This window comes from Peromyscus leucopus, chromosome 9 (assembly GCF_004664715.2).
Source record: "Peromyscus leucopus breed LL Stock chromosome 9, UCI_PerLeu_2.1, whole genome shotgun sequence".
Taxonomy (NCBI): Eukaryota; Metazoa; Chordata; class Mammalia; order Rodentia; family Cricetidae; genus Peromyscus; species Peromyscus leucopus.
This window is the reverse complement of record NC_051070.1, coordinates 71,089,182-71,107,723: the sequence shown is the minus strand read 5'-3', so window position 1 is coordinate 71,107,723 and position 18,542 is coordinate 71,089,182. Positions and strand designations below refer to the sequence as shown.

The following is an 18,542-nucleotide window of genomic DNA, read 5'->3' as shown; positions in this document are numbered from 1 at the left end:
AGAAAATTCATTTCATAACATTTCCCAAGAACTAATAAATTCAGAAAATGTAGATAAATTTTTATCAGTGGGTAGGTGTGCGTGTGCATATATATATATATATATATATATATATATATATATATATATATAAAATTTTATACACATTCAGCACACAAAATACCGTAGCATACACATAGTTCAGTAACACTGGTAATTTCAGGCATCGATTGGGGACTTGAGACCTGCTTCCTTTGGGTGATGTTTCCAGTTTATTCACAGTGTATTGCACAGACATCTGTGGTGCAGTTTGAAGGGAAATCAGCAGAGGGCGCTGTCTCTTCAGATGTGGTTAATGTCTGCATCCAGGTGGTGGCTTCACATGACACACTGTCACTGTGCAGAAGGAGGCCCTTGTTTATGAGTGAGGAGTTTCAGTAAGGTCCTGCAGGAGACTTGTCCTGTGAGTTTGGTGCACTCAAGAACCAAGTGTCATTTTCTCCTGTGAACATGCTTCCTGACACCTGCTCAGTTCTGCTGCTCCTCTTCATGCTCAGTAAGTTACATTTACCCTAAGTGTGGATATCATTTTCTTACAACCGAGGAAGTCTTTACCTTCTTCCTCACACAGAAAAGTGACTCCTTGTTTATTTATTCATTCATTCATTCGTTTGTTTGTTTGTTTATTTATTTTCAGGAAGGAGCAAAGGAGACTCAGTGACCCAGACAGAAGGCCTGGTCACTGTCACAGAGGGGTTGCCTGTGATGATGAACTGCACCTATCAGACTACTTACTCAGCTCCATTCCTTTGTTGGTATGTTCAATATCCCAACAAAGCCCCTCGGCTACTCCTGAAGAGCTTCACAGACAACCAGAGGACAGAGCACCAAGGGTTCCAGGCCACTCTCCAGAAGAGCAGCAGCTCCTTCCCCCTGCAGAAGTCCTCAGTGCAGCTGGCAGACTCTGCCCTGTACTACTGTGCTCTGAGTGCCACAGTGAGGGGACTGCAAGGGAAGCTGCACACAAACCCAGGGTGCAGGAGGCTGAGGGAGTGGCCTGTGAGGGAGGGCTGTGTGCCTTCTCTAAGTGGGGTTTACCCAGACTCATGAAAATCAGCAGCTCATCTCAGGTCAAATTCCTAGAAACTTAATAATCTGTGGATATTCTGACAGGATAGATGGAAGTCATTGCTAGAGACAACCCAGATTTTGATCCCTAGAAATACTCTTCTCTCCCTAAGTGAGGTCTTCTCAGAGAAAAATATCTCCAGAAAAAGCTGGACATAGGATTTATCTCTACCATGAAGTCTTAAAAAAATTAATGACTTAATTGTCCAGCAATCTTGTTCCTATCCCATAAATTTATGACCAAATGAAGAATATAGGTTTAGTATTTAAAAATCTACTTCAATTTCCCTCGGCAAGTTATTTAGATTCTTCCTCTCCTTGGTCCAAGGTACAGAGAGTTCAGTCCGACTTGTGGTCTCAGTTACTGTTTTATTGCTGTGAAGAGACAGCATGACCAAGACAACTTACAGAAGGAAGCAGTTAATTGAGGACTTGATTACAGTTTCAGAGGTGAGCCATGATGATTATGGTGGCAAGTGTAGCAGCAGGCAGTAGCCATGTCCCTGGAGCAGTAGCTGAGAGCTTCCATCTGATCACCAACAAGAGGCAGAGAGAGGGAGAGACTGGGCCTGGCTTGGGCTTTGAGATCCCAAAGCCTACCCCAGCGACACACCTCCTCTGATAAGGCCACGCCTACTGATCCTTCCTAAACAGTCCACCATCTCATTCAGATTTTTGAGCCTATGGGGCCATTTTCATTGAAACCTTCACACTCCCAAATAGCATTCAGTTAGTGAAGCTGCTCAGGAAACACAGCTGTTGGAACTCTCAAGAAGATGCCAAGAGGCAGCTCCTTCTCTGTCCTACACACCATGTAGGAGTCAGGCTGCACACTCTCATAGGTCATTGCACTTTGCCTAAATCCAGGGGATGTGGTGTAGTCAGTCATTTAGGATTAGAGCTAGATTCTCAGATAACTCTTCTGAAATATGGGGAAGGAACAAAAGTTTTGTTCCATTTCAATTCTGGAAACAAAATACCTATTTAAAGTAAAATGCTCTAGTACTCATATTTATCTCTCTGTAATGGAAGGAAGACCTGAAATCAATGACTATCATGTCCCTCAAGAAAGACTCATAATTCTGAACAAAAAAGAGCAGAAAAGAAGTACATGCTATCTTACTGGTTACGGAGCAAAATAGAATGTCAAATTGCATTTCTAAACTCCAAAAACTACTTAAATGGCACAGAATAGAATAGAATCTCTTATAAGAGAGCTTGTCAACCTAAAATGAATGCTAAATCTAAAAAAAAAAAAAAAAAAAAAAAAACCTCAATGCCAGGCATGGGAATATGTGGGTGCCCACAACTGACTCAGTGTCCCAGTTTGAATCTGAAGTCTATTCTGAGTCAATAGAGTTCAAGCTTGTTTGCTTCAAAGATGTGAGAAAGTTCTGATTAGCCTGCAGAGTCTCCTTGAAGGGCTGTGAGAAAGTCTTGATTAGCCCACAAGAGGGAAGACACTATTAAGCTAGATGCAGGCTGCTGATGCCAGCTAGAGGTACATCAAGATAGAAAATGTCCTTGACGCAAGGCAGGATAGATAGTGGTTGAATGCCTTTGCAGTGCATTGTTCTACCTCTATCCTTCAAAACTGTATATAAGCTGGCTGTGAAATAAACTTGGGGCTGTCCTGCACTGACTGGCAGACCTCTCAACTCTTTTCTGTCTTCCTCATTGTCTCTTCAATCCACACTCCTCTACCCAGCTACCCAGCTGACTGTTGGCAGGCCCCGACAGCAATCCTGCCTTCAAGTTGTTCACTAGCGCTTCAAGTGTCTCTTCCAAAAGAGACAGGCTATTCCTATTGTCTTTGATTGCTCTGAGATTGTACATAACAACCCTTTGCTAATGATACCACATAACTGAGACTTAGGACTTGGAGGAATTTATTTAGAATTGATCTGAAGACTCCTTCCTGGGGATGAGTTTTCAAGTATATGCAAGATTCCAAGGGAGAAAAGCAATACATATTCCTAACAAGCTGTATAAATGCTACGAACAAAAAAAAAAAAAATGACCATCATGGCAAGAACACGCACAAGGGTGCAATGGTAGAACTTTTATCTTGGTGGAAACTAAAAATGTATCTTTCATTGGATTTAAGACATGTTCAAAGGAAGGAATTTGGGCCCGATACTGTAATCCTAGTTAACCGCCCATGTCTTAAATGGTCATAGACCCGATAGGAGAATCTACTACAGCCACTCTCCTAATTCAATACAGCTTCTAACAGTACTCTAAATATTGATAACTACACACAGAGATAAATGTAGTTCTCACACCTCATCATAGAAGGTTCATTTTGAAGCATATAGAGGCCACGGTAGTGTTTGGCAACTGGTCACAATGCAGAGAATAAGTGCTGTGACATCTCTAGTTCCAGTTAAGACATCTACAGTGCAATTCCTACAACCAAGCTCATGGAACACCACAGAAATGTAGCAGTAGGGATTTTAAGAACCAAAGGACCAGGACACCAGCCAAGAATGTGACATGAGGGAGAAGACTTAGTCATTGCTGATGTGAATGCAAACAGGTATAAACTAGTATGGAGGTTCCTCCAAATGCTGAGCATAAATCTTCCACACTAGCTATACCACTCCCGAGGAATTAACCAAAAGAATCTACATCTTTCTAAAGAGATGCTTGCTCCCATCTGTTACTGGTCCTGCCTCAACTTGATATGCCCAACTTTGTCCACTCCTCTGGGAGGCCTTTTCCTCTCTGAGGGGTGGATGGAGGGGGAAGGTGGGAAATAATCAAGAGGAGGGGAGGGAAGGGGAACTGTGGTTGATATGTAAAATGAAAAAAAAAGCCTTTTAAATAAAAAAGAAAGGGGAAAAAGGAGATACTTGCTCTTCCAAGTTCATTGCAGCTCTATTCATAATCACTAGGAGTTAGAAACACTCTAGATGTCCATCAGCTGATGAGAGGAATCTGAAAATGTGGTACATTTACACAATGGCATATTATTCAGATGAAAATAAGAAAAATGAAATTATGAAATTTTCAGGTAGGTGGTTGGAACTAGAAACAGTCATGCTGATCAAGATAACCCAGATCCATTAAATAAAGAAGCATAGTGTTTTCTCAAATATGTGGATGCTAGCTTTTATTATGTGTGCTTTATTTGGAATATCCATACGTGTTAGGTGTCAATAAGAGGCCATGAGGGAGAAGGGAATATTCAGAGGAAGAGGAAACAGAAAAAACTGCCATAAATGGGGAAATGGAACAGGCAGGATTAACAGAGCTGGGGATGAGAGGACAGGGTAGAGGAAGGGATGTGGGGAGGGATAACTAGCACTAAAGGCAATCTGAACAAATCAGTATGGAAAAATCTGTGATAGAAACTTCCTGAAACACATGCTCCAGAGTTGAGCCTAGTTATAATATGTGAGGATAGACACACACTTAGAAGGCTGTTGGACATGATTATTAGCAAAATAACAATAGTAGTTCCCCTACTGCCTAAGGCCTCTTGAATTTGGGATTTTTGGCCATGTTACAGTACTCAGCATGAATTCTTACTGTTGAGGAGGCTTCTAATCCAATCAGAAAGCACTGTTATTCTATAGCAGACAGGTCACAATTACATCACTGAGCACATATTACCTGGAAGTTCAGTACTGTAGCATTCAGGATCCAGCTCTGGTTAATACCCTTAGGACCTTTCTTCCCCAGCAGCCTGCTGAGGACCTTCCAGTGCTATAAAAGCTAACCAGCAAGGAAGAATTTCCTCAGTAAGTTCCACGTTGACTTCTCTATGCAACAGTAAAATGTGGAGGCTTTAGACTTAGAATCTCACCATCTAGTTATAGTGGGCAACCAACAAACATGACAATAACCTGTGTTGTTTTGTACACCTCTATGGCTTCCCTGAACAAAACTCAAATGCCTGATACTGAGATTGTTGTTTAATAAGTTCCTCTAATTTCTCCAAAGCTAGATTTATGCACATAAAATCATAATATGAGTATTAATGTGATAAATTATTATACTAAGATATTATTTTAGAACATGGAGTTGATAAATTATTCTGACTGGAAGAATATTTAATGAGGGGATAATGAAGCACGTGCTCCACAGTCCCTTACCCAAACAGACTCAAGGTCTAAAGAGAGCCCTGTGGCATGATCACAGGGTCCATAGTTTAAATTATGTTCAAAAAAGTGATTATAAAGTTATCATAAACATCTTTTGGATCTGGCTAGAATGAATGACTGAGTTGGACTTATGCATGTTTCCCACTTTCATTCATTTTATACATAGTTGATGTCATCAAGATTTCACAGCCTTTATCTAATGGTGTTTTCCATTATGTCTATTTGCTTCTTTTTTTTTTAAACTCAAAGTAATGTTGATTCATTTCCAGTTATTTTTCATTGTTGGAATCTGTATATTACTGAATATAATCTGCTTCCAATGTTCCTGCTCTCACTGCTCACTGCTACCCCACTGTGCACTGTGATCTGTCTGAAGAGGATTCTGTCCCTTGTGTTCTTCCTTTGCCACAAAATTATTTCACTGAATGCTAACTGTTAAGGTACTCAATAACTTCATTTTGATTGAAAAAATAAAGAGAGAAAGAGAGAGAGAGAGAGAGAGAGAGAGAGAGAGAGAGAGAGAGAGAGAGAGAGAGAGAGAGAATTGTGGTAGCAGCATTGGAATGCAATGATCATAACTCCTGCCCCCTGGTGTCCATGCATGGCATTGTCTCCTCAGTGGGCAGGACCTAAAATATGTCAGGTGACACTTTTAAATTATGTTGTATTTTATAAGAAAAGTCAGGAGACTGAACAGGAACTGAGTCTCTTATCAGTGCGATGTATGTTGAATTTGACTTTGAGTTCATCAAAGTGAAGTTTGTCTGTAGCAGATTTGCTGGCTTTTTTAAAATGTACATTTACAATGCTTATTTGAGTTTGTACTTCTTAATTTACTCATGTAGTAACGCATCTGCAGTATTCCTAGCAACATCTATCACATCTTTTTCTTGGGCATTTTGATGGCATTGTGTAAAAATCTGGTAACTATGCAGTGTTCTGATTCCTATGTCCCTGGTACTTGTTTTGAAATGTGTAAAGATGCTGTGGTTTTCTCACTCTAAAATATCTTATTCTCCCGTTTTTGTTCATAACTTTATATTCTTCTTTTCTAAAAATCTCAAGTTTCTACTTAGAGAGCATTTGGCTTCCTTTGTACATGATTAGAAAGCCTTGGATTCACACACAGAAGTCAGCAAAGACAGGGGGAAGTCTACTGCAGCTGTGAACTTGTTACTTCTCAAATGGGCCTCTAGAGGACGCTCCTTTCTTAAAGGTAAATGGTGTTTTCACTGATTAGAATAAATTCACAGAAACCTTCCTTCTCCCCTACCCTGCCTCGCCCCTCTTTGCTTAGAGCCCCTCATGTCCCCTTTGACATTACATTACCTGTGTTCTACTACCCTACCGCTTTCTCTTAAGCTCTCTCTTCTGGCCCTTGTGGCCATGTTCTAGTTTCCTGGCTTCTGCAAGGGGAGGGGAATTTGGTGGGTTCTGGGAGGAGTTGTAGGGGGAACAGGGTGGTGGTGGATACTATCCGAATACATTATGTTCATGTATGAAGTTACTAGATGTTTGTTTTTAAACCTCCTCCAGTAATTCAGTAGGTGTTCTGAAAGAACATATTTTATGCAGATGTTAGAGACAGGCCAAGGGAAAGACAGTGTCTCTTCTGGATTGTCTCCTCAGTGTCCCTAGGTTGAAGGTATCTAAATTTGTTAGAGCTTGGAGCAACTTCTCTGTCTACCTCTCCAACTCTTCAGGCTGTATTTGCTTGCTGGGAATCTTCAAGAAAAAATGAACTGCTTCCTTCACACCTTGGTGACCTTCTGTGCACCCTGAGGCTCAGAGTATCTCTACTGCCTACTGTCATTCTGCTTTAGGCTGTCATCCATAGAAAGAGCACTGTGCTGTTTCACTGTGAACAGAGACCCTCCTTTAGGCTGAGATCCCTACACAGCACTGATGCTGCAGGAGAATGAAGAGCCCAGACAATGCCCCAGCCTGATGGTTGCATCTGTGCAGCTACAGTAGCTGCTCAGGCCCTGAGGAGCCACTTATTCCTTGTCCCTAAATGTCCTTTTTTGAATACGTAGTACCCTCACTTTGGTCTCCAGCACCTCCTGAAGCTCACACCAGGAGCCAGCCTGTCTCAGGCTTGGAGGGATTTCAGACTGAGTGCAGGAAAGATAGAATCTCCTCCCACCTGAGAATCCTCTGACAGGGGGACTGAGGGAGTTGGGTGCTCCTGTGCTCTGAGTCACAAGGATAGAGCTGAACACAAACAACTGGAGACCTGCAGAGTAAAAAAACCAGGGTACCAGCCTCAGACACTTTTAGGCAGTTGGCATGTTCCATAAATGCAACAGTAAAGAGAAAGTGGAATCTTGAGAAATGCTTCATTCCTATGGGATAGATCTTAGTTGTCAATTATTTGTTTCTCATTTTGCAAAGAAATGTCTTGTTTCTCCTTTAGTAGAATTTTGACTCAGGTTAAAAAAAATGTCCTTCACAGCATTTTTCACCTGAGTCAAAATTTCTATGAAATTATCCTACAGTATTTGAAGTCATTAGCTGGTCTACAGTATTTGAAGTCATTAGCTGTTCGAGAGAATGATGGGCTGAAATGGAATAAGGTTGGGTGTGTGTTGTGGAATACTTGGTCATTCTGTGTGAAGATGTGTCTTTGTCCTCCCTTGCCTGTCTAAGGCATCTACTGATTGGCTTAATTAAAGAGCTGAATGGTCAATAGCTAGGGGAGGATAGGCAGGACTTCTAGGCAGAGATAAGAACTCTGGGAAGAATCTGATGCAGGGGATTAGAAGTGAGACACAAAGAAAGTCAGACATACAGTATGGAGGAGAGCTAATGAGCCTCATGGCATAACATAGTTTAATATAAATGGGTTAATTTAAGCTTTAGGAGATAGTTGGGAATAAGCCTAACATTAGGCCAGGCTTTCATACTTAAGATAGTCTCTGTCATTATTCAGAAGCTGGCAGTACAAAGAAAACAAGGCTATTGCTGAGTTATTTTTGAGGCAATTGTGTATTTCTTATGACTAGTCTAATTTCTCCAGCAGTCATCTTTATGGGGAAAACCTTAAAATACATTCCTGTATTGTTGTGAACTCAAGTACATTGTCCCCTTCATTCACCACGTGCAATAGCACACCAGGGCTGCTGCCCTGTCACTCTGGATGCAGGACTCCCACATTAGCTTCCCAGTCCACTTCCTTCTTACGTGGTCATATTTTTAAACAATATTTAGAACAAACCCTGACTGTTGCAGGAGTGTTCCAATTTTTAAAATGCATTATAAACCTATGAGACCATTACCTTACTCTATTGTTATGTTCCCATTTTTTTTCTTTTACTGTCGTGATTACACTTCAATATTTCACAGATGAAGATTCTTTTTAAAAATGTGTATGAGAGTGGGTCTGGCCCATGTGTGCAGGATTTGAGGAGAACATAGAGAACGTCATGTCCCCTGGAGCTTGAGATACAGACTCTGTGAGCCACCTCATGTAGATGCTGGGGATGGAACTAAGGCCTCTTGTAAAGTCAAGGACCCTTATCTGCTGAGCCATCCCTCAGGCCCCAGTAAAGTGTCCTTAGAACATGCATCTGTTTCCTGAGTTAAACTTTTAGTGTTGTGTCTCTGAGTGTGCCAGACAGTGTGGGGACCTGTTCTGCTTCATGGATTCCTAACTTCCTACAACCTCAGGGTCATCTCCAAATGTTCCTCCCCCACATTGCCACCTCCACTATGCTCTGCCCAGACTCTCAGCCAGGGCTGGTTTGGGAGGGGCTTCAGGCTCCGAAGGCTGGGAGGGAACTCTGCAGTGTCTGGCCTGGCAGGGTTCCTGGGTGGAGCTGACTGGTTGCAGGAGGAGGGACATTCAACAGCCATCCTGATACCACAGCCCAGGCCTTGGTTCCTTGCTTCTGTCTCCAGCAGCCAGACAAGCACCATGAAGAGGCTGCTGTGCTCTCTGCTGGGGCTGCTGTGCACCCAGGTTTGCTGTGAGTCTGGCTGTCCACATTCAGGGACAGAGAGGATTCTGTCAGCACATGGAGGGTGGGGAAGCAGCTCAGGAGTCCTGCAGAGCTCCCACCTTCTCAGAGGACATGGGGTGTGTTCAGGGTTCTGTGGATGCTCAGTGACCCCATCTGTGTCTCTTTCTCTGTTTCTACCCAGGGGTGAAAGGTGAACAAGTGGAGCAGAGTCCTGTGTCCCTGGTTCTGCAGGAGGGAGAGCATGCAGAGCTGCAGTGCAACTTTTCAACCACTGCAAACCAAATGCAGTGGTTTCACCAAAGTCCTGGGGGACACCTCGTCAGCCTGTTTTACAATCCTTCTGGAACAAAGCAGAGTGGAAGACTGACGTCCACAACAGTCACTCAGGAACGCCGCAGCTCTCTGTACATTTCCTCCTCCCAGACCACAGACTCAGGCACTTATTTCTGTGCTATGAGTGCACAGTGCTCCCCACACACCTGCAGCCAGTACACAAACCTTCAGCTGGGTGGGTGTGGCCTTTCCCAGTCACAAGACATCCGGAAACCACAACAGAACATGTGCTTGATTTAATATCACTATTCTGTATAGGCAGAGTTTTAACCTGGGATAAGCTTTTGGCCATGAAGATTAAGGATTTGGATGTGTAAATTCTCAATATATATTCCCCCCTGAATCATAAACATCCATCTTAGAACTAACAGAGAAGCTGATGGGAAGACTGAATCAATGTGATCATTTAAGCCTCAGTGTACTGAACTCACAAAGGATGAGGAGAAAGGGAATGAAAGACAAAGGCTTCCAGGTGACGCTGCTGTGGACAGGGTCAGGGTCAGTGAGGAGAAAACAAACTGTAGCAACAGCAAGAACGTCAAGTCATGGAAGACACAGAATATGCAGACAGCTGGATGCTCTGTTTCCTTTCTGTAGCTGTGATGAAACTCTGAGAAAAAGCTATTGAGAAAGTGAAAAGATCTATTTAGCCTTCTGTTCCAGGTCATAGTCCATCATTGGTGGTAATTAAGGCAGGAAGTCATACAGGAGATTACAACAGAAAACATGAGAGACCTACTTCCTGTATACCCATGCCTATATCTTTTCTATGCTTGCCATCTCACGTCCTCTCTCCACCCAGCTACATCACTTTTCCCTTTCCGCCCAGCTCTATCACTTCCTGTCTGTCTGTCAACACCTCCAGACCTCTATGATTAACTAGTGTTGGAATTTAAAGGCATGTGCCGTCACACCTGGCTCTGTTCCCAGTGTGGCCTTGAACCACAAAGATCTGGATGAATCTCTGCCTCTTGAATGCTAGGATTAAAGGGGTAGTTAGTAAGCTACCATTGTCTGACTTCCATGTTTAATATAGTGGCTGGCTTTTTCCTCTGATCCTCAGATAAGCTTTATTGGGGTACACAGATAAAGTATCATCACATTTCCTCTTTTTTTGTCTAATATAAAAAAGTTATAACTAATATAAGAAAAACTATATACAATAAGTAAAATAAATATATACAATATATACAGACAATAAGTACATCAACAATGTCTAGTACATTTGCATTTGACAAATTCAGCGAAAATATTCCATCACATATCTTATCTTTGTTAATCCAGGAAAGTTAGTTAGCTTCTCTGACACTGTGGATTGTAGCATAGTCATCCTTTACTCTACAGCTAATATGCACTTACAATGGGTACATATTATGTTTGTCTCTCTGGGTTTGGGTTACCTCACTCAGGATGATCTTTTCTAGTCCCATCCATTTGCCAGTGCATTTCATGATGTCATTGTTTTTAGCAGATGAGTTATGCTCCATAATGTAAACAACAAAAGTTGGTTATTTAAAAGTTGTATTGTGGTTTATATTGTGATCTTAATGAGATCTTGGAGATGAACCATAAAGGAGAGATTATGGCTGAATAACGCTGTTTGTCTGTGTCAGGGTAACAAGGGGTCAGCTGTGATGGTGATTTTGTCAACTTGATGCAAACTGGAGATACCAGGAAGAGGGAACCTCAATCTAGGAGTTGTGTCACACTTGTTTGGAGACATGTTTGTGGACATTTTCTTTTTAACAATTGACATGGCAGGGCCCAACCCCCAGTGAGCGTTGTCATCCCTGGGCAGGAGGTCTGGGTTATATAAAAAACAAGATGAGCAAGGCAGGAGGAGCAAGTTAGCCAGCAGATTTCATGTATGTTTCTTGCCACTTTTCCAGCTTGAATTCCTGACGGATCGCTTCAGTGATAGAATATGATCAGAAATGTAAACCAAATAAATTATTCCCTCCCAAAGTTTAATTTGGTCTTCATGTTTATGTATCTTAGTGACAGAAAGCAAACCAATTCAAACACCAAAAGAGGTAACCCATTCCTGACACTGGCATTTTTATTTGATACCCTGTGGTATCTAGTAGATTTATTTATTCTTGTCCCAGGGTAATTCCATCTTAACTCCTTTTATTTGTGTGTGCATAATCTTCTAGAATGAGGAAAATTTTAAATGGATCTGTTATTTTATCATATAATTGCAATAATAAGCACGTACTAATTGTACAAAGCAGTTGGCTGTTGTACAGTTTTAGCATATGCATTTGCATAGATTTTCTGATATTCATCTTTCTTCACCTTCTGTTGTTCTCTCCCTTCCCTTGTCCCCTCTCCTCCTCCCCATACTCATTTGTCTAACTTTGATTTTAAGAGCATCTTTACTTTCTTTTTTTCCTTCTTTTCTTTTTTTGTTAGTTTTCACATATGAGATCACATGTGTTGTGTGTCTCTACATGTCTGCTTTATTTTGTTTAACATCACGTCCTTCAATACTATCTGTTTTCCTACAGATGGCACCAGTTCATTTTTCCTTGTGGTTGAATTTTGCTTTGTTGTTTGAAGTACAATATTTTCTTCATTCATAGGTTGACAGGTGATACCTGGGCTGTATGTGGGCAATAGTGAATGGTGCTGTAATAAACATGTATACGTAGGTCTCTCTCTTATGTGATGACATTAGTTTCCCTGGATAAATGTCCATAAGTAGTATTAGTAGGATCAGTGGTCTTTTTCTCTTCCTTCATTCTTCTTTCCTTCCATCCTTCTTCTTCTTTCTTCTTTCTTTCTTTCTTTCTTTCCTTCCTTCTTTCTTTCCTTCCATCCTTCCTTCTTTCCTTCTTTCTTTCCTTCCTTCCTTCTTTCTTTCTTTTTTTCTTTCCTTCCTTCCTTCCTTCCTTCCTTCCTTCTTTCCTTCTTTCCTTCTTTCCTTCTTTCTTTCTTTCTTTCTTTTTTCTTTTCCTTCCTTCCTTCCTTTCCTCCTATGTTCCTTCCTGCTTGATTTCTTTCTTTTAATACTTCAGAAGAATAACAGTGCTATTCTTGCTGGATTTAGCAACACATATTCCTACCAACAGTGTATAATGGTAGAATTACAATGAGGGGATTTCTGACTCTCAATGACTTTTTTTCTGAAACAATAAATTTGAGCAAAAGGGGAAAGTGTTTTCTATGTCAGAAATAGCTTAAGACAAAGTGTCTGTGAGGGGTGGAGCCTGTTGAAAGAACTAAATGCCTGTGAAGGCAGATTCAGTGTTCTGTGGGGAGATAAAAGGCCACTGGAGTTCTCCCCAAGCTTCAGTCTAGGAGGAATGGATAAGATCCTGAAGTCATCATTGTTAGTCCTGGCCCTTCACCTAGCCTGTGAGTCATGGAGGAGAAAATTCAGGATGTGTAATTAATGTGGAGGGGTGAGAGAAGTGGGGACAGGACAAAACCATGAGTGCTGAAACCACAAGCAGGTAGTACAACCTGGGAAACTAATGGCATTTGTTGTGTCTCTACACAGGGGTGAGTGGCCAGCAACAGGACAGACGTGACCAGCAACAAGTGCAACAAAGTCCTCAATCTCTGACAGTCTCGGCAGGAGGGACATCAGTTCTGAACTGCGCTTATGAGGACAGCAGGTTTGACTACTTCCCATGGTACCGGCAGTTCCCTGGTGAAGGCCCTACACTTCTGATAGCCATACGGTCCGTGTCGAATATAAAGGAAGATGGAAGATTCACAGTCTTCTTCAGGAAAAGTGATAAACAGTTCTCCTTGCACATCACAGATTCTCAGCCTGGAGACTCAGCCACCTACTTCTGTGCAGCAAGTGCACAGTGCTCTCCAGGTACCTGCAGCCCATACCCAAACCCCAGCTGAGGCTCCAGCAAAAGCCCGCTGTGGGGCTGAGCCTGGCAGAGGTGCAGAGGGGGTTTATCTGCAGGAGCAGGTGACAGGTGACACAGTGAATGTAAGGACTAGACTCATTCAGGTCACAGACAGACCAAGGTGAAGTCAGGGCTTGTTTTTCTCCACTCTTCCTTTCCTCCTCAGGCACCACTAAGTTTTAGATCTATTTCCTTAACTAGCTTAGTTGAATTGTTTTCTAAGTGGTTGTACAAATGTTTTTCTGTGTGGTTGGTTCACACCAAGTGGAAATTATAAAGTTCCCATCACCCTACACTCTTATCAACATGCTAATAATGTGTAGATATTACAGCACAGTGTCAGTCATTTTGTGCCTTATGTGATAGAAATCACATAGAATTATCTTTCACCTTAATCTCCTCTGATTACCAGGGAAGTGGTGATGTATGTGACCACTGACTACATCTAATTGCTCTTTTTTGCTTTTTATATTCCATCTACCTCAAGAAATTCTAGTATGGAAACCAGGATGTACTTACAAGGATGCAGGTGTGTTTACAATAGACAAATGACATGTGTGAGGGAAAGAAGAATTCAATTTACTCATATCATGAAAATATATAATATTTCACTATATAATAATATGTAAAAATATAATATATTTCACTAAAAAACTATTTTCATAAGTGTATTTCATAGATGAACAAAATATGATTTTGAAGGTAATTTTTTTAGCTAACAGAAGCAGCTGCAGTCTTTATGGCCATTACCAGTGCACAGAATGGAAAAGGGACTTCTCATTGCCTAACACTTTGCAGAGTTTACTCAATGCTACATACATACTAACAAGATTTGCACTGGAGAAAAATTTAATCAGCTCATAATTTTAAATGTTTTCATGGTACATAGCTGAAGGTTGCGGGAGCCCTAACTACCTAGGAGGCCAAGTCAGGAGGCATGGTTGAGCCTAGGATTGGAAGTCTAGCTGAGCCACATAGGGAAACTTTGTCTTAGAAAACTTAATCCAGCAAAAACAACGTGGAAGATATTTAACTTAAGCATGTAAAGCCTGCAAGCTCTCCTTCCTATCCACAGTGAGTAACTTTCCAATATTCAAGAGAGGGTAAAGAAGGAAAATCAGTCAGTTGGCTCTTAGGAGTAGGAGATAAATCTCACAATACCAGTGGGTGAACTCCCCAAGTCTTTCCAAGTGTTAGATCCTTGTCAAGTTTAAACTTGAGCCAGAAGTTGGGAACAGTATTTGTATCAGATTGGAATAGGTGTCACTGAATACAAACACCTAGCTCAGCAGTCAGCAGGAGAGCAAAGGCATCCTTGAAGATGCAGAAGAGAGAATTGAGAAATTCTGGGTGCTTCAAGACAGAATTCTGAGCTTCCTAGGGATTTAAATGTTGGAAAATATTTAAAGAGATCTAAGAGACAATGAAGACAGTTTAATTTATAATAACATAATTATCACCATTTGGGTGTCTTTATGTGGTAGTCAAAATCTATCTTGTGGTAGATGTCTGAGTTTGAGGCCAGCCTGGTCTACTGAATGAGTTTCAGGACAGCCAAGCTTAGGCGGTAAAGGTGACAATTGAAATCGGGAAGGTGGTGAAGATGTGTTTTAACAAGGGAGCCAATCCTAGTTCCAGCAAACAGGAAAATGTGACCACCTGGTCACATGGATTCTACTTTAGAATCAAGGATGAACTCTGTGTAATCTCCCTCTATAACCAAGGAAAGCCTCTGAGGCCAGGCATGTAGCAGGTGAGTACCTGAATGGAGGTCCAGAGAGGCAACTCCATGAAGTTGTGAAGGTTAAGCCTGGATTACCTTGGAGACCCCAAGATGTTAGAGATGCCAGAGTCTTGGGGTATCTGGCAGGAAAGATGTAACAGGTAGTGCAACAAGCCCAAGAGAAAGAAATGTGTTGCAGTCAACAAAGCTGAAAGGAGTTGGAGATCTGAAGAGCATTTTGACATCAGACATGGAAATGCAGAGTTTGGAGTTTGCCCAGATGGTTTTCAATTTTCTTTGGTCCAACATTACTTTATTATGTTCCCTTTCCTCCCTTTTGGAATAATAATATATATTCTGTGTCATTATATGTTAGAAGTATATGACCTGCTTTTTGATTCTGATTTTACAGGACATCACAGTTAAGAGATTGCCTTGTGTCTCAGAAGAGATGGTCTTTTAAACAATGTTGAGACTGTGCTAGACTATTGGGACTTTTGAAGTTGGAACAAATGCATTTTTGCATTATGATATATCTACAAGCTTATGGGAATGAGGAGTGGAATGTGGTGGTTTGAATAAGAATGTCCCCAGTGGCTCATAGATTTGAATTGTTAGTCACCAGGAAATAACCCTATTTGAAAGGACTAGGAACTATAGGCTCTTTGGAGGAACTGTGTCACTGGTGATGGGCTTTAAGGTTTCAAAAACCTATGTCAAGCCCATAGTATCCCCCCTCTCTTTCTCTCTCCTCTGCCTTCACATAAGGATGTATGTGTCAGCTACTGCCCCAGTACTTGCTTGAATGCCACCATGTTCCCTAACATGATGATAATGTGTTGATTTTTGCTGACCTATGCAGATCTGTCTGCTCCACCTGGGATCTGAGGATCTGAAAGAATGGGGCCAACTACAGTCTCATGTTATAGACAACCATACTTCAGTTTCTGCATACTTTTATACTCAAATGCAACAAAGAAAGCAATGATTCAAAGAAGACTGACTGGGTGCAACAAAACACAATCAGAAAAACATGTAAATAAGCACCAGTAAGCACATAATAAATATTAACAGAGCAGCCTTGGAGAGAACTTTCTCTGGACAGGCCAATTTAAACACAATTGCCTGGCACATACTATAGATTATATATGAGGAAGCACAGTATCAAGGCAGAAGGCCATATCAAGATTCAGAATATACTCAACAGATTGGTTTCTATAGCTATAATCTGACATCCAACAGTAATAAATATGTCTTATGAATTGAGTAGAGATGTTTAACATAGGAAGCATGCAATCACACCAAGAACAATCTAGTGAACAAAATGCACTTCAGTTAAATGGCCCTCTGATTTTTTTTTTTTCCTGGAGCCTCTCTCATGGTTTCTAAAGGCCCTGTTCACCATGCATTACTCTTTTGACTGTTTCAAGAATAATGGAATAGACCTTTGAAACTAAGCAAGTTCCAAATTAAACACTTTCTTTTATAACAGTGAGCTTGGTCATGGTATATCTTCAAAGCAATTGAAGAGTGACAAAGTTACCTCCCCCACCCATTAACCCTAATTCCTATTTTCCTGAATGACTGAATTCTTTTGTATGATTCCTTAAGGACTGAGCTTTAATCTTTTTTTAAGATTTGATTTTTATTTACATTTGTGCATATGCAGCCCATGTGAGTCTACACAGACTTGTGTGTGTACATGGGTACACCTACCCGTGTGTGTGTGTGTGTGTGTGTGTGTGTGTGTGTGTGTGTGTGTGTGTGAAGGACAGAAGATGATGTCCAATCAGTCAGAGCTGGAGTTGCAGGTTTTGCATGATGCTTAGCTAGTCAAGTGGTTCCTGAGATCTGAACTTCCATCTTTATGATTAGCAGCAAGTGCTTTTCCAACTGAACCATCTCTTTACCAACCATAAGTTTTATCTTCACTAGGAAGTATTGTTTGCCAATTAAATCTCAAGGACAGACAATGAGCATTTAGAATGAGACCAACTGTCCAGCCCAGCACTCAAACCCAATGTGCTCCAAAGCCCCATCTCAGAGGCTGTGGCCATGCAGCATAGAGATCATCCACCAGCTCCATGGAGAAGAGAGCAGGGGTACAGCCCTGCCATCCTGAGCTCCCCAGGCTGCTGTGGCTCACATGGTCTCCTGCTTAGCCTCAGAGACTGAAGTCCAGGGTATGTGCTACCTGTCAGTACTTAACAGTGAGGTGGGCAGAAGAGTAACAGAAATTCAGATACCAGAAACTCTTCCCCAATGTATATGGTGAATAGTTACTTAAACTCAAAGCAAGAACTGGAGCTTTTTCAGAGATAAAGTTTTTTACTTTCTCTTCTGAATGCCATTTGGTTCATTTCATCCATTGGGATAAAGAGAGCAAATGAATGATTAAAAGCTACATTTTTCAATGATGTTACAGCAGTACCCAAAATCCAACCTCAAATTTATGTGGCATTAACATGCCCCTAAGTACTTTCAGGTTACATGTATCATGCACATATAATAGGTTGCAGTCACAGACAGGCCTGTCATGATTACCATGCGACTGTTTTGTAATTAAAATATACACGGAATTTAACAAGTGAGACTGAATGCTTCAGAGCAATGGTATAGAAGCTTCTAGGAAATGTAATAAGTAAGTTCTTGTGTGGCAAAATAGGACATTTTCTGAATGAAACTAAATGTTAGACTATTACAAATAAATCAGGTTTTGTAAAAGTAGGTTTTTAAATTAGTGTAACTTCTCTCTGTGTCTCTCTGTCTCTGTTTCTATCTCTCCATGTGTGTGATTATGTATGTGTATGTGTGTGTGTGTGAGAGAGAGAATGTGTGTTTATGTGTGTGTGTGTGTGTGTGTGTGTGTGTGTGTGTGTAATCCAGTGGTCAGCATTGATTAGTTTCCTCTATTGCTCTCCACATTCATTTATTCATTCATTCATTCATTCATTCATTTATTTATTTATTTATTTATTTATTTATTTAGTAGAGGTTTTCACTGAAGCTCACCAATTGGACTAGACTGTCTGACTAGTGAGACCCCAGGATTCCTCTGTCGCTGTTTCCCAGAGCTCTGACTGCAGGTGCACCCACATCAGCTGGATTCTTAAGTGGCTGCTGGAGATCAACACATAGGCCCTCAGGATTCACAGCAGGCAAGTGACACATTGAGCCTCTCTTTAGTCTGAAAGAACTATGAATTTACTCATGTTACAGTTTCATAGAACATAAACAAACAAGTATCTTCTGACATTCTGATGAACTACCCTTTACTATGTGATTTAAAAGTAGCTCTGTTAATTGTTGAATTTATATGGACCCTAGCAGTAAAGGAGAAAGATTATTTCAGATCCCAGTATTTCACAGGGAAATTCACAGCCTTTTGAGGACCTTTTTTTGAAAAAAAATTAGGCTTTCTTAGACAATAGATGTA

The 18,542-nt window shown here is 41.1% G+C and overlaps 1 pseudogene and 2 gene segments (V, D, J or C); all 3 read left to right on the top strand.

Moving 5' to 3' along the window:
• Positions 1 to 431: 431 nt before the first annotated feature.
• Positions 432 to 1,130, top strand: LOC114687464 (annotated as a pseudogene).
• A 7,937-nt stretch (positions 1,131 to 9,067) lies between these two features.
• LOC114687463 lies at positions 9,068 to 9,751 on the top strand. The segment is given in 2 exon segments: positions 9,068 to 9,184; positions 9,360 to 9,751. Coding segments are annotated over 2 exon segments (444 nt in total).
• A 2,996-nt stretch (positions 9,752 to 12,747) lies between these two features.
• Positions 12,748 to 13,375, top strand: LOC114687486. The segment is given in 2 exon segments: positions 12,748 to 12,871; positions 13,017 to 13,375. Coding segments are annotated over 2 exon segments (411 nt in total).
• Positions 13,376 to 18,542: the final 5,167 nt, after the last annotated feature.